We start from the raw sequence: 13623 nt of genomic DNA, 5'->3' as shown, positions 1-13623 counted from the left end.
CCGCCATTGCTCGCACCCAGAGTAGCGATCGGTCGTAACAAAATTAGCATCAGCCCAGCGTGTACGGTTGCTCGGTCGTCTAAATTTCCATCCAGGAACCAAAAAAAGTGGTACACCGCCGGAGAGAAGGTACGTTTCCCGATTGGTGTACCCCAGCATGGTGTTAGACGATTGGACCCTGCTATCACATGGCGGACCAATTGGCGGACGTAGTTGTTGGTTCGCAACCTGCCGAAGTACGAAGTTATTCGTCCGCGGCACTCAGGTCTGGTAAGTTCTGGAGGGAACGTAGGCTAACCCCCTCGTAGTCGACCCTGAACCTCGGGCCGTAACAATATTAAGTTGACTGCATAAGGAATCCGAGGGTCGGAATATTTACATAAGGGATAAGTGGGAATGTTAATGGCCTTGTGAATGTGAATGTGAATCACACATGCCTGTGAATCACCCCTGTAAATACGTGCCTGTTTTAATACATGCTTAAACCCATTTAGTGTCCTGACTCCTCCTGTCTGTAACGCAGCTGTTGATTTGTTAATCAAGAAATTATTGGGCTATCGAGATAACGCAGCACATGACATTGGTTCGCTCGGCCAGTCATTTAAGTTCCGTTACGTGACTGCCGGCACAATTCCCCTTTCATAATGCTATTCCCCCTCCATAAATTAGTAACAGTAATATTCCCCTTTCATAATGCTATTCCCCCTCCATAAATTAGTAACAGTAATATGGTTGTAGAGCTGAAGCCAGTTCAAGGTTAGCAGTACGAAAGTCGAACGTGGTCTTCAAAGACTCGCCGACCACCTGGAGTTATTCAGACATCTGAATAACTCCAGACCGTCCCACATCTGAATATCAGTGTGGTCCAACAAGGCAAAATATGGTTATAGCAAATCCTAAAAATAATTTTCAGATGTATAGTGTGTCTTAGAAAACATGCACCTTTGTGGAAAATTATATTTTTGTTGTATTTTATAGCACAAAAACATTACAGTATGGTCCAGAAAGGCCAAATATGGTTTCAGTATATCCCAATTGTTTTCAAGTGTATATCAAGTTCCCGAAGAAAGTATCACTTTGTGGAAATTTCACCACTTTAAATTGTCCACCAAAGGTGTGCCGATGCGAGTACATAATAAACATAAGCTTTATATTGTTGTGTAAATGATCTTTAGGGGTTAATAAAACAGTTTAGTCAAACGATAGTTATTTCTTAACATGACATACTATTTGTGCAATAGATACGTGTTGCGTATGTACAGCGAGATGTTTGTTTTCCCTACCCTACTGTTTTGTCCTCCCATATTCAAACCTCTGGCTGTATGCTAAAGCGCGGCGTTACGCGCGCTGCTTGTGAGCAAGGAGGAAGCGGACAAGCGGTAACATATAAACGTCTTTATTGTAAGACTACACTAACACTGAAATGTTCCGGGCTGGTCGCCCGGTGTATATCATGAGGCCACGCCTACCCCTCGGGCGTGGCCAACGCCCACTTGGTGCGTGGAATGATGTCACCACGCCAGTGGGCTTTTGTGTCCGCCACACGCGCCCCCCCAGAATTCCCGCGCACCTGGAGGGCCAGTTTGCGGGGCAGACGAATGACCCGGCCGAAGCGCCCCCTGGCGATCGGCGGCGTCCGGGGTGCAGGGATGCCAGGTGGGATGCCCTTGGCTGCCCCTGGGATGGGTGCAGGACCGGGGGGCGGCGTGGCGGCGGGGCTGGGCGGTGCCGGGGGTCCGCCCGCAGGAGGGCGGCCCCGACGTGGGGGTCGGGCCACTGGCGGTGGATGGTCCACATCGAGGTGGGCCGGCTTGAGGCGGTCTACCGAAACGCGGTCAGGAGTACCGCCGATGTCCAGGGTGAAGTGCTTCGCCCCGGTCTCCAGCACGCGGAAAGGCCCGTCGTACGGGGGCCGCAGTGGTGTCCGATGGGCATCGTGGCGGACGAAGACGTACTCCGCCGTGCGAAGCTCCGGGGCGACGTGCGTCGGTGGGTGCCCGTGGCATGCCGTTGGCACCGGGGCGAACCTCTGGGCGGTCTCTTGCAGAGCGGAGCGCTGCTGTGCCGCGGACCATGGTGCCGTGGAGTCGGGGAGGAACTCGCCCGGCACCCGCAGCGGTTGCCCGAAGACCAACTCCGCCGCGGATGCGCGCAGGTCCTCCTTGGGCACCGTCCGGAGGCCCAGCAGGACCCAGGGGAGCCTGTCGACCCAGCCGCCGTCGCGGAGGGTGGCCCGGAGCGCGGCCTTCAATGAGCGGTGAAATCGCTCACACAGGCCGTTAGCCTGGGGGTGGTAGGCCGTGGTTCGGTGCAGCCGGACCCCGAGCCCCTGCGCAACCGCCCCCCAGAGCTCCGAGGTGAACTGGGGGCCGCGGTCGGATGAGATGTCTGAGGGGGCGCCGAACCGGGCGACCCAGGTGGCGATGAAAGCCTGCGCGACATCGGCCGCCGTTGTCGACGCCAAGGGCACGGCCTCCGGCCACCGGGTGGTGCGGTCCACCATGGTGAGGACGTAGGTGAAACCCCGCGAGGGGGGCAGAGGTCCCACCAGGTCCACGTGGACGTGGTCAAACCGGCGTTCCGGCACCGTGAACGGGGCCAACGGGGCCTGGGTGTGCCGGTGCACCTTGGCGCGCTGGCACGCGAGGCACGTCCTGGCCCAGCCGCGGACGGCCTTCCGGAGGCCATGCCAGACGAACTTGTCGGCGATCAGCCTTTGGGAGGCCCTCGCGCCCGGGTGGGACAGGCCGTGGATGGCGTCAAACACCTGGCGCTGCCAGCCCGCGGGCACAATGGGGCGAGGACGCCCGAGGGAGACGTCGCACAAGAGGGCCGTGCCCGCGCCGTCGAACGGCACCTCGGTGACGCGGAGGCCCGTGACGGCGGTCCGCAAGGCCTGGACGTCGGGGTCAGCGGCCTGGTCCGCTGCCATCCGGGCATAGTCGATGCCGAGGTGGACTGCGTGGGCGACGGCCCGGGAAAGGCAATCCGCCACCGGGTTGTCCTTCCCCGCGACGTGCTGGATGTCCGTCGTGTACTCGGACACGGCCGAGAGGTGACGCTGCTGCCGGGCCGACCACGGCTCGGTGACCTTGCCCATCGCGAAGATCAGCGGCTTGTGGTCGACGAAGGCAGTGAACGCCCGGCCCTCGAGCAGATGGCGGAAGTGCCTGACCGCCAAGTGAAGTCCGAGCAACTCGCGGTCGAAGGTACTGTAACGGCGTTCGGGCGGGCGAAGCTGCCGGCTAAAGAACGCCAGCGGTTGCCAAGCTCCACGCACCCATTGCTCGTGCACCGCGCCCACCGCGTAGTCCGAGGCATCGGTGGTGAGGGCGATCGGTGCATCGGGCGCCGTGTGCGCGAGCATGGTGGCGTTAGCCAAGGCGAGCTTCGCGCCCGTGAACACCGTGTCCATCTGCTCGGTCCAGGTAACGTCGCCTTTGCCCGGCTTACCTCGGAGAGCTTCGTGCAGGGGGCGCAGGAGCTGGGCGATACGGGGCAGGAACCGATGGTAAAAGTTCACCATGCCCAGGAACTCCTGCAGCCCTCTGATCGTGCGGGGGCACGGAAACCCCTTCACCGCCTCCACCTTGGCCGGCAGGGGGACGGCTCCGTGCCTGGTGACACGGTGCCCCAGAAAATCGATTGTGGCGGCGCCGAACCGGCACTTTGCGGGGTTCACAATCAGGCCATGCTGGCCCAGGCGTTCGAAGAGCGTGTGGAGGTGGCGTAGGTGCTCTTCGCGGGACGCGCTGGCGATGACGATATCGTCCAGGTAGACGTAGACAAAATCCAAGTCGCGCAGGACGCTGTCCATCAGTCGCTGGAACGCCTGAGCCGCATTCTTCAGACCGAAGGGCATGCGCAGGAACTCGAAGAGTCCGAATGGCGTGATGACCGCCGTCTTCGGGACGTCCTCCGGCCTGACGGGGACCTGATGGTAGCCGCGTACGAGGTCCACCTTCGAGAAGAAGGACCTGCCCGCCAAACGGGCGGAAAAGTCCTGAATGTGGGGGACGGGGTAGCGGTCGGGAGTCGTGGCGTCATTGAGATGGCGATAGTCCCCGCACGGTCGCCATCCCCCGCCGGGCTTCGGCACGATGTGCAGCGGCGACGCCCAAGCGCTCTCTGAGCGCCGAACGATGCCGAGTCGCTCCAGGGTAGCGAACTCCGCTTTTGCCACCGCGAGCTTCGTCGGCTCGAGGCGGCGTGCCCGGGCGTAGACCGGTGGCCCGTCGGTGGGGATGTGATGGGCCACCCCGTGCTTGACGGCCCCCGCCGAGAAGGTGGGCCGCGTGAGGGCCGGGAAGCCGGCGAGGAGGCGGGTGAATGCGTCCGCTGCCGGAAGCGTACAGACCAACGTGGCCGGAACCGAATCGTTCGGCAAGCCGCTTGGCAAGCCGCTCATTGAGCTGGGCAACGCACAAGCGAGCGAGCTGAACGTCTCGGCCTGGACAAGCCGTCTGCGCTTGATGTCGACCAGGAGCCCATTAGCGCACAGGAAGTCCGCGCCAAGCAGTGCCATGGGCACGTCGGCGGTGACGAACGTCCATCGGAAAACCTGCCCTCCAAACCGCAGAGAGAGGCAGCGTTTTCCGTACGTACGGATGGGCGTCCCGTTCGCGGCAAGCAGCGCGGGGCCCCCACCCGCGGCGTGCTTGTCTGACGTGCTGGCGGGAAAGACACTCACCTGCGCTCCCGTGTCGCACAGGTAACGGCGCCCGGAGAAGGTGTCCGTTATGAACAGCAGGCTGCTCGAACGGCCGGCGCTCATCGCCACTATTGAGCGCCGGCCCGGGCGTTTCCCGACCCGTTGAAGGAGCACGGCGGATGACACCGCCGAGCTTCGTGGCCGAACTTGGCGTGGAACCAGCACCAGGTGGTGGAGCTGGAGGAGCGCGGCTGGCTCCGCCAGGCCGGTGGAGTCGACGGGTTTCCCCGCGGTGGCGGTTTTCGCCGTGGCGGTGGGCGGGGCGTGGCGGCGTTCACGAGGTGCGTATCAGCATGCTGCTGAACATCAGCGTGCTGCTGAACCTCAGCGCACCGCTGAACATCAGCGTCGAAGGCCGTGACGGCCACGCCGACGCTCGCCCGCGTGTCCGAAGCACTTGTCCGCCTCGGCCGCCAATGCTCGGGGTTCCGTTAGCCCGGTCCCGGCCAACGCGAGGCGAACCTGCGCTGGAAGTTGGCGACGGAAAAGCGCCCGGAATAGCGAACCGGGGGCTTCGTCGCCCAACAGTGACAGCATATGGTCCATTCGGACCGACGGGCGCGTCTCACCGAGCTCGGGGAGATCCAGGAGGCGGTCGGCCCGTGCGTCGTCCGTGAGGCTGAACGTGGCTAGGAGTAGCCGCTTGAGTGCCTCGTACTTGTGGCCTTTCGGTGGGTGGCGAAGGACGGACACAACTCGAGCGGCCGTGCCGGGCCCGAGGGAGGCGACGACGTGGCAATAGCGCGTGTCATCGCCGGTGAGGTGCCGAAGCTGAAATTGGGCTTCGGCCTGGACGAACCAGACTTCGGCCTGAGCCTCCCAAAATTCCGGAAGTTTGACGAAGTCGGCCATGGTGATGGCGTCGCGTGTGGAAGGATCGCTCCGGCAGATCCAACGTCGAGGGTCACCAGTAAAGCGCGGCGTTACGCGCGCTGCTTGTGAGCAAGGAGGAAGCGGACAAGCGGTAACATATAAACGTCTTTATTGTAAGACTACACTGTAACACTGAAATGTTCCGGGCTGGTCGCCCGGTGTATATCATGAGGCCACGCCTACCCCTCGGGCGTGGCCACCGCCCACTTGGTGCGTGGAATGATGTCACCACGCCAGTGGGCTTTTGTGTCCGCCACAATGCGTTAATATTATTTTCCTCTGCTTGCATGTCTTTACAAACTGCACTCGAGAGCTTTGCAGCTCAAGCCATGAGAATGTGCAAGTGTGGCGAATCTGCACTGAGGAAGTCGGCCTTAGCCCCAACACAGGAGCTGATTGTCGGAGTGAAGCAGCATCATTGAGAAAGTCTAAATTGCATCACCACAGGAGCTTGCTCATGCGGCTCGACACAGGGGGCTTATCAGTTGATCTCACATACGGTTGCTTTGGGGGAGAGGGAGCTTCATTTTTAGGTTAGTTGGTGATGCAGCTGACACAGAGGTGGTTGACCATTACAGCTGTACTGGAAGAAAGACGCAAAAGCCGAGAGAGAGACAGCCATTTGGAGGAACGGCAGAAGAAATATATTATACCATCGGTAAAACCAGCCGCTCACTCATTTATAAATCTGACCAATGCACCTGGCGAGCACATAACCCTCGGTTGGCTTTGTGCCCTTTGAGGAGGTATCGGGACTGAAGGCCTGTAACCCTGGCGTCTAACCCAGCCGGCGGCAGTGGTCGGTTGACGGCCCATGTGATTCGGTCATTTCCAGACCGGTAGCGTGGCTATAACTATATATCTGATGAAGTGGATTGTGGTTGCATTCTGCAAGGAGTAATCAATTCAAGTAAATCAAGAATTGGTGATTATAATGAGCTCCTTATTTAAAAGTTTACAGCTATAGTAAATTTTAATGTAAATAAGGCAAAAATTATAAAATAAGAGAAGGAAGAGGCACGTGTTAGACTTGCCGAGCAACCAGTTATGTTTAAACTTCATTGGCTTTGGTCATTGTCTTGGGTGAAGAAAAGGTCACCCTCTTCACTGCACAACCATCCATGGCCGCTGCTTAAAGCAAAATTAAAAGCGTGGTACGCAGGTGAATACATTAACTGTTGCCATAGCAATATTCTGTGATGCATTCCATTTCTTTGTCCATTGTCATGGATCATGTGACCCACCGTGGGCTGCGTGAGTCTGCACCGGCCGACACTTATTCACGGATATTTTCGTTTATGGAAATTTTCCAACTGTTTTGTTATTTTTCTTGTGATATAGGCTTTGGGTTGCATCAGTATGGAAAATTCCAGCTCTCTAGACCACATATAAAGGTACAAAAAACTTTCATATCAGCGAGTATGAAAACTCCCACCCACTTTAGGACACGTGAAGGGACCCCAAAGGCTGGGCAGAAAATTTGGTGGGATTGGATCCAAAAATCTAAAAATTGCAGCATCTCACAGGTGGAAAAAGAGAATCTCAATTGTAGTGAGAAATTACCGAACTAGCAAATGTTTCCACATGCAGTAACTGGTGAAACGGATAATACCAAACCTGTGAATGCGTTTACATGCGGAGAGGGAGCAGTTTCATGCGGGTGGAAACTCAAAATCATAATTGTATTGTGAAATTAATGAAACCTCCCACCCACCTTAGGACACCTGCTAGGACCCAAAAAGGTTCCACAGAAGGTTTGGTGGGGCTAGCCCAAAAACTGAGGGAGTAGTTCGGGGATGGACAGACAGATATAGATAATATCCTACTTCATAATCTAGATATATGCATAATTACTCCTATAATGTCTCATGAGATCATATATAAATTTTGGGAGAATGTCATCCTATTTTGTGAACAAAACTTTATAAGGATAACCGTTTATGTTTTAGAGAACAGTTTTAAAATAAGCTCAATCGAGTGCTCACAAAGGATGTTTGAGTTGACCTTCCTATGCCAAAAAGGACCACATGTGTGGAAGTCCTTGTGATCCAAAGAAATTGAGCCGAGGGCTGAGCGGCTCTTTGTGCTCCAGCTTCAATTTCTTTTCTCGAGCTGTAAATGATATTTTTTCCCATTAAGTCATCAAAGAGAGGCCTCATGGATAAAGGAAGGCCAATAGCAAATAAGTATGGCCTTTATTATTATTTTTTTCCAAGTCAATTTCTTGATGGAGGAAGAAAAGGAATTAGGCTTTTCGGGAGACACCGATATCCCGAGCATCACTGAGGTGGTAGGTACAAGGACGTATAAAAATTAGCAAGTCACCACCACCGGATGACATGCTCGGGGATGTTGCACTCTGACAGGTGAAACAAAGGCATTCAAAATCCATCTTTGTGGAAATTTGATCACGGACAACGAGAGCAGGTGCCAACAAGCGAGACACATTTAGGAGGAAACAACAAACACTGGCAAAGTCGATCATATCTGCCCGGGTCCCTGCCCTTTGTTGTACGGAACCATCCTCGATATAAACAAGCATTGTGCACCATCAGAAGGGTAAACCATGGTGAACAAAGACATATGAACCATAACAGAGTTAATGTACAGCAAAATCAACGGTTAAAGGTTCCGATCTCTCCCTCTCCATAGACCCCAAAACAAACATAAACCCAGCCAACACAGAATGGACTCAAAATTATTATTAAAACATGGTTTAAAGAGATTATGAGGATTATGAAGCTTGATTGTGTGAGTGCTTGTGGAACTGAGATTAGCACTCGAATTCCAAAGTCCATCAGCGTTATAACGATGGAAACACTGCGCGTTTGTGATGCATCGACAGCAGAGGACGGACAGAGTCTCCATTACAGTTCTATTTTCTTGCAGCGTTGCCCAAAAGGCAGTAATCTCAAAATGAGATTTATGTCTCTTGCCTCCCATCCCCTCCCTTCCCTTCCCTCGCTCCTTGCTATTCCTGACATGTCACACATGACTTTCATATACCATTCTTTCGGGTGGAGACCTGTAATATCACGCATGCACACCTTATAGTCGGTGGGCCAAGATTGACTACAATGCAAATGACTGTCTCTCTTCCTCCTCTTTTTCAGTGTCTCACTATCTTTCTGCCAAATTCCTCACTCCTGTTATTATTAATCTTCTTCTTCTTCTCCTCCTTCTCCTTCCACCCTTCCTCCTCCCCCATCACCAAACCCAACCCCCCACAGCCCACACAGTATAATCCTTCGAAATGCTTGCCTTCCTCTCTTCGTCGCTTTCTCAGCATTTCTCCTTTCGTCCATTTTTAACAGCCTTACCCAAACCTAATCTCCCCCTCCCACTCCGCTCTCTCCAGGCCTGCAGAATTCCCTCGAATCAAGACGAGAAATTGCTGCTCAGCCGGAATCTCATTAACTTGCCCTCATGGCTCTTTGCCTCCGAAATACAACAGCAACCTTTTCTGAACCCGATCCTGGGCCAGACAGCAGCGCGACGGACAAACCATTGGATGGGCAGGACTCTTAGGTCCGTCTGCTGTTGAAATACACCTGCTTGCAAGTCAGTGGCCTAGAGACTCAAACAAGCTTTTGGAAGCTTTTGAGAATGCTGATATTCATCCGTGTCCACTGCAAATAAAAACGTCGCTCATTGCATGGAGGGAAGCAAGAAGCTTGCAGACAACTTCGGATAAATGCTCTGCTGATGGTTTACGTCAGTCATGTTCAAAAGCTGCATGCCGATCCCGCTGGTAATGGGGCAGAAAGGTTTATTGGGCAAACGTCCAAGGCGGAACCATCACGGGATGTTTTCCATTTCCGAAGAATGTGGAATTATGAAGGAAGAACCAGCCAGGCTCCTGGTAGCTGTGCTTTGCTTTTGGAGGTGTGCCTTCAGTTGACGAGGTGAAAGTGTTCAAGTCAGAGCAGAGCGGACACCAATGGAAGGGAAAGGCTTTCAGGTACTCTGCTGCTATGAATCCTCTTGCAATGCAGTTGCTTGGAGAGAAAATTCCATGGAGATAATACAATAAATTGGGAAAGGGTAATGGTAGTGGCAATATTGCAAAAGGCATAAACACAACGGCCATCCTGATGTGAGGAAGAAGAAAAAAAAAAGGCATAGCTGTTGATCTTGGAGAATGATGGTCTTGTTTTTATAACTTTGTGGATGTCAACACATTGCACAGGGGCCTTGGTAACAAAAATGTATAAATAAACAAAGTCGCGTTTGCTAATGCCGTAGAAATATCCCAACAATGGCTTTGGCCTATGAGTGCTAATGAGTGAATCCAGATCTGGCACAAAACAATTTTTTTTATATACAATTCCACAATCATGGCGCTGGTATTACTACCCTCCAATATCCAATTTATCTTGCTGCTGAAAAAGACGTAATTGTGTATACTGTATTGCCATTTTTACATTTCCAGAATTCCTCCTCATCCCCTTCCGCTCCCACCATCCCACGCCCTCCCCCCTTCCATCAGCTCCTCAAATTCAATCTTTATGAAGGCAAAATCACAGCCGTGCAACATATAATTGGCGATGTGAAGGCACGGGCGAGGTGAAGGCACGGGAGAGGTGAAGGCACGGGAGAGGTGAAGGCACGGGAGAGGTGAAGGCACGGGAGAGGTGAAGGCACGGGCGAGGTGAAGGCACGGGCGAGGTGAAGGCACGGGAGAGGTGAAGGCACGGGAGAGGTGAAGGCACGGGAGAGGTGAAGGCACTGGAGAGGTGAAGGCACTGGAGAGGTGAAGGCACGGGCGAGGTGAAGGCACGGGAGAGGTGAAGGCACGGGCGAGGTGAAGGCACGGGAGAGGTGAAGGCACGGGCGAGGTGAAGGCACGGGAGAGGTGAAGGCACGGGAGAGGTGAAGGCACGGGAGAGGTGAAGGCACGGGAGAGGTGAAGGCACTGGAGAGGTGAAGGCACGGGCGAGGTGAAGGCACGGGAGAGGTGAAGGCACGGGCGAGGTGAAGACACGGGCGAGGTGAAGGCACGGGAGAGGTGAAGGCACGGGAGAGGTGAAGGCACGGGCGAGGTGAAGGCACGGGAGAGGTGAAGGCCCGGGAGAGGTGAAGGCACGGGCGAGGTGAAGGCACGGGCGAGGTGAAGGCACGGGAGAGGTGAAGGCACGGGAGAGGTGAAGGCACGGGAGAGGTGAAGGCACGGGAGAGGTGAAGGCACGGGCGAGGTGAAGACACGGGCGAGGTGAAGGCACGGGCGAGGTGAAGGCACGGGAGAGGTGAAGGCACGGGAGAGGTGAAGGCACGGGAGAGGTGAAGGCACTGGAGAGGTGAAGGCACGGGCGAGGTGAAGGCACGGGAGAGGTGAAGGCACGGGCGAGGTGAAGGCACGGGCGAGGTGAAGGCACGGGAGAGGTGAAGGCACGGGAGAGGTGAAGGCACGGGAGAGGTGAAGGCACGGGAGAGGTGAAGGCACGGGCGAGGTGAAGGCACGGGAGAGGTGAAGGCACGGGAGAGGTGAAGGCACGGGAGAGGTGAAGGCACGGGAGAGGTGAAGGCACGGGCGAGGTGAAGGCACGGGAGAGGTGAAGGCACGGGCGAGGTGAAGGCACGGGAGAGGTGAAGGCACGGGAGAGGTGAAGGCACGGGAGAGGTGAAGGCACGGGAGAGGTGAAGGCACGGGAGAGGTGAAGGCACTGGAGAGGTGAAGGCACGGGCGAGGTGAAGGCACGGGAGAGGTGAAGGCACGGGCGAGGTGAAGGCACGGGCGAGGTGAAGGCACGGGAGAGGTGAAGGCACGGGAGAGGTGAAGGCACGGGAGAGGTGAAGGCACGGGAGAGGTGAAGGCACGGGCGAGGTGAAGGCACGGGAGAGGTGAAGGCACGGGAGAGGTGAAGGCACGGGAGAGGTGAAGGCACGGGCGAGGTGAAGGCACGGGAGAGGTGAAGGCACGGGCGAGGTGAAGGCACGGGAGAGGTGAAGGCACGGGAGAGGTGAAGGCACGGGAGAGGTGAAGGCACGGGAGAGGTGAAGGCACTGGAGAGGTGAAGGCACGGGCGAGGTGAAGGCACGGGAGAGGTGAAGGCACGGGCGAGGTGAAGGCACGGGCGAGGTGAAGGCACGGGAGAGGTGAAGGCACGGGAGAGGTGAAGGCACGGGAGAGGTGAAGGCACGGGAGAGGTGAAGGCACGGGCGAGGTGAAGGCACGGGAGAGGTGAAGGCACGGGAGAGGTGAAGGCACGGGCGAGGTGAAGGCACGGGCGAGGTGAAGGCACGGGAGAGGTGAAGGCACGGGAGAGGTGAAGGCACGGGCGAGGTGAAGGCACGGGCGAGGTGAAGGCACGGGCGAGGTGAAGGCACGGGCGAGGCAGAATGCCTGCGGAGAGGTGTGGGACTGACTGCAAATCTCTTTGCATTTCTCACTTCTTTTTTTACTGTTGGAAGGTGACCTTGGCAGAAGAATGTGGTACAAGCAAGGCAGAGGAATATATACGGCTATATCTCTCTCCAAATACGACAACCCCAAAGAGGGAAGTGTGCAAGGGTCGGTCATGTAAAAAGAAGGATATGAAAAGGAGAAGAGGTGGAAATAAAAACTGCAAAACAAATTACGAAAAAGGAAACTCGTCATATTAACATCAGGTGGTGGAAATCACAGACAAACTAATGCATTGATGAAGACACTGCAGACAGGCGTACATACCGGGCTTCAGTTCTGGAGGCCTAAGTCGAGGATCGTCAGTTGCAGCCAAACGGCGTTTCTTCCTCCAGCAACGTGCTGGGTATGAATACAGCTGTCCTGGAGCAAGGCCTGAGGTGGAATCAAGGCCGCGACAATGCGTATAATTTACATCAGGGAAACATCACGGACAAGCAAGACATTTATCAAGTAGTGTGTGTACAAAACAAGAAATGCCCGGCTGTTACAGCAAGATCCCATTGGGTAATGTGGTCTGAGTGGTTACCTTTTATTAGTGTATGGTGTCGTGTTCAAATCCCATCGAAACCCTATAATGTGTCGACTTGTCCTTTGTCTATCAATGTCCTTTTCAATCATGAAAACGTACACCAATGTCTTATACAATGTCCTTGTACTCCACCATGGTAAAGGTGTGGATTGAGGGTCTCGGTAACTTTCGGTCCGAGCCGACTTCTGCCTGCCTCCCCTGGTCCATTGTGAGTGTTGCTTGTTGTTTTCCTGAATAATAGTTATTTGTACTTCCTCTGCCAACTAAAGTCCATGTTCTTGTCTGGCGTCGACTTCAAGCAACTAATCGAGTTGACACGTGACCAAGAGGCCTTGAAACACATAACCTCTAAATACAAGGTACACAATTGGCAAAACGCCCGTGGACTTCAATCGGATGACTCATCATGGCCTTGAGAGTATTATTTTCATAATAATAGAAACTTTAACAATGTAATATGAGATCACGTATAATAAGAAATACAACAAAGTTTTCGAAGATCCAGGTATTTGGGGGGGGGGGGGGGGGGGGGATCCAGGTAGTTGGAGGTTGGGGAGCATTTGGGAAAAAGACCACATGTAATAATAATAATAATACCTGCAGAAAAAATACACATCACACAATGACAATTTGACTCTGGTTATAATCAATTATAATCGTACTCTCTTGGTTGTGACGAGAGGTTTGGTTACTCTTGGTTGTTTGCCATTGCCTTCGATTCTGTCACTTAGGCAGGAATTTTTAATCTGTTCAGGATGCCGGTGATAGGTCACCTACTCTTCATGAAAGACACCATGGGATCTTTAACATCCACCAACTAATTCCGGCAGACAGGAGATGCGTTTAACGTCCATCCGAGGAGGGCACATCCATCGATGGATCACCCTGCCTTTGAAACACCAGGACGACAGTTTATAGCTTGGTCGAGGTACAAACCCAGGCTAGACAGCTCAGAGGTGAGTTTGCGTATCTCAAGGCCAACCTGCCTCCCCTGGTTATAATACATGGTGTGGAGGAGTGAACACAATTATTTTTTTTTAATGTAAAACTGCTGATAAAATGTATTATGTTTATATTTTTCTCTTCGGAAGGGGTGGGTTGGAG

General features: G+C 54.4%; 1 protein-coding gene across 3 annotated transcripts in view; it reads right to left on the bottom strand.

The window, feature by feature from the left end:
• Positions 1–13623, bottom strand: part of LOC144894265 (zinc finger protein ubi-d4-like) — an 81752-nt gene that overhangs the window by 62329 nt on the left and 5800 nt on the right. For all 3 annotated transcript variants that reach the window (XM_078786629.1, XM_078786627.1, XM_078786628.1), the window contains exon 3: positions 12255–12362. In XM_078786629.1, coding sequence (XP_078642755.1) covers positions 12255–12362 — 108 coding nt within the window. The remainder of the gene's footprint in view (positions 1–12254; positions 12363–13623) is intronic.

The sequence above is a fragment of the Myxine glutinosa genome, chromosome 11 (assembly GCF_964187855.1).
Source record: "Myxine glutinosa chromosome 11, kmMyxGlut1.1, whole genome shotgun sequence".
NCBI classification, from domain to species: domain Eukaryota; kingdom Metazoa; phylum Chordata; class Myxini; order Myxiniformes; family Myxinidae; genus Myxine; species Myxine glutinosa.
This window is presented reverse-complemented; position numbering and strand designations above follow the sequence as displayed.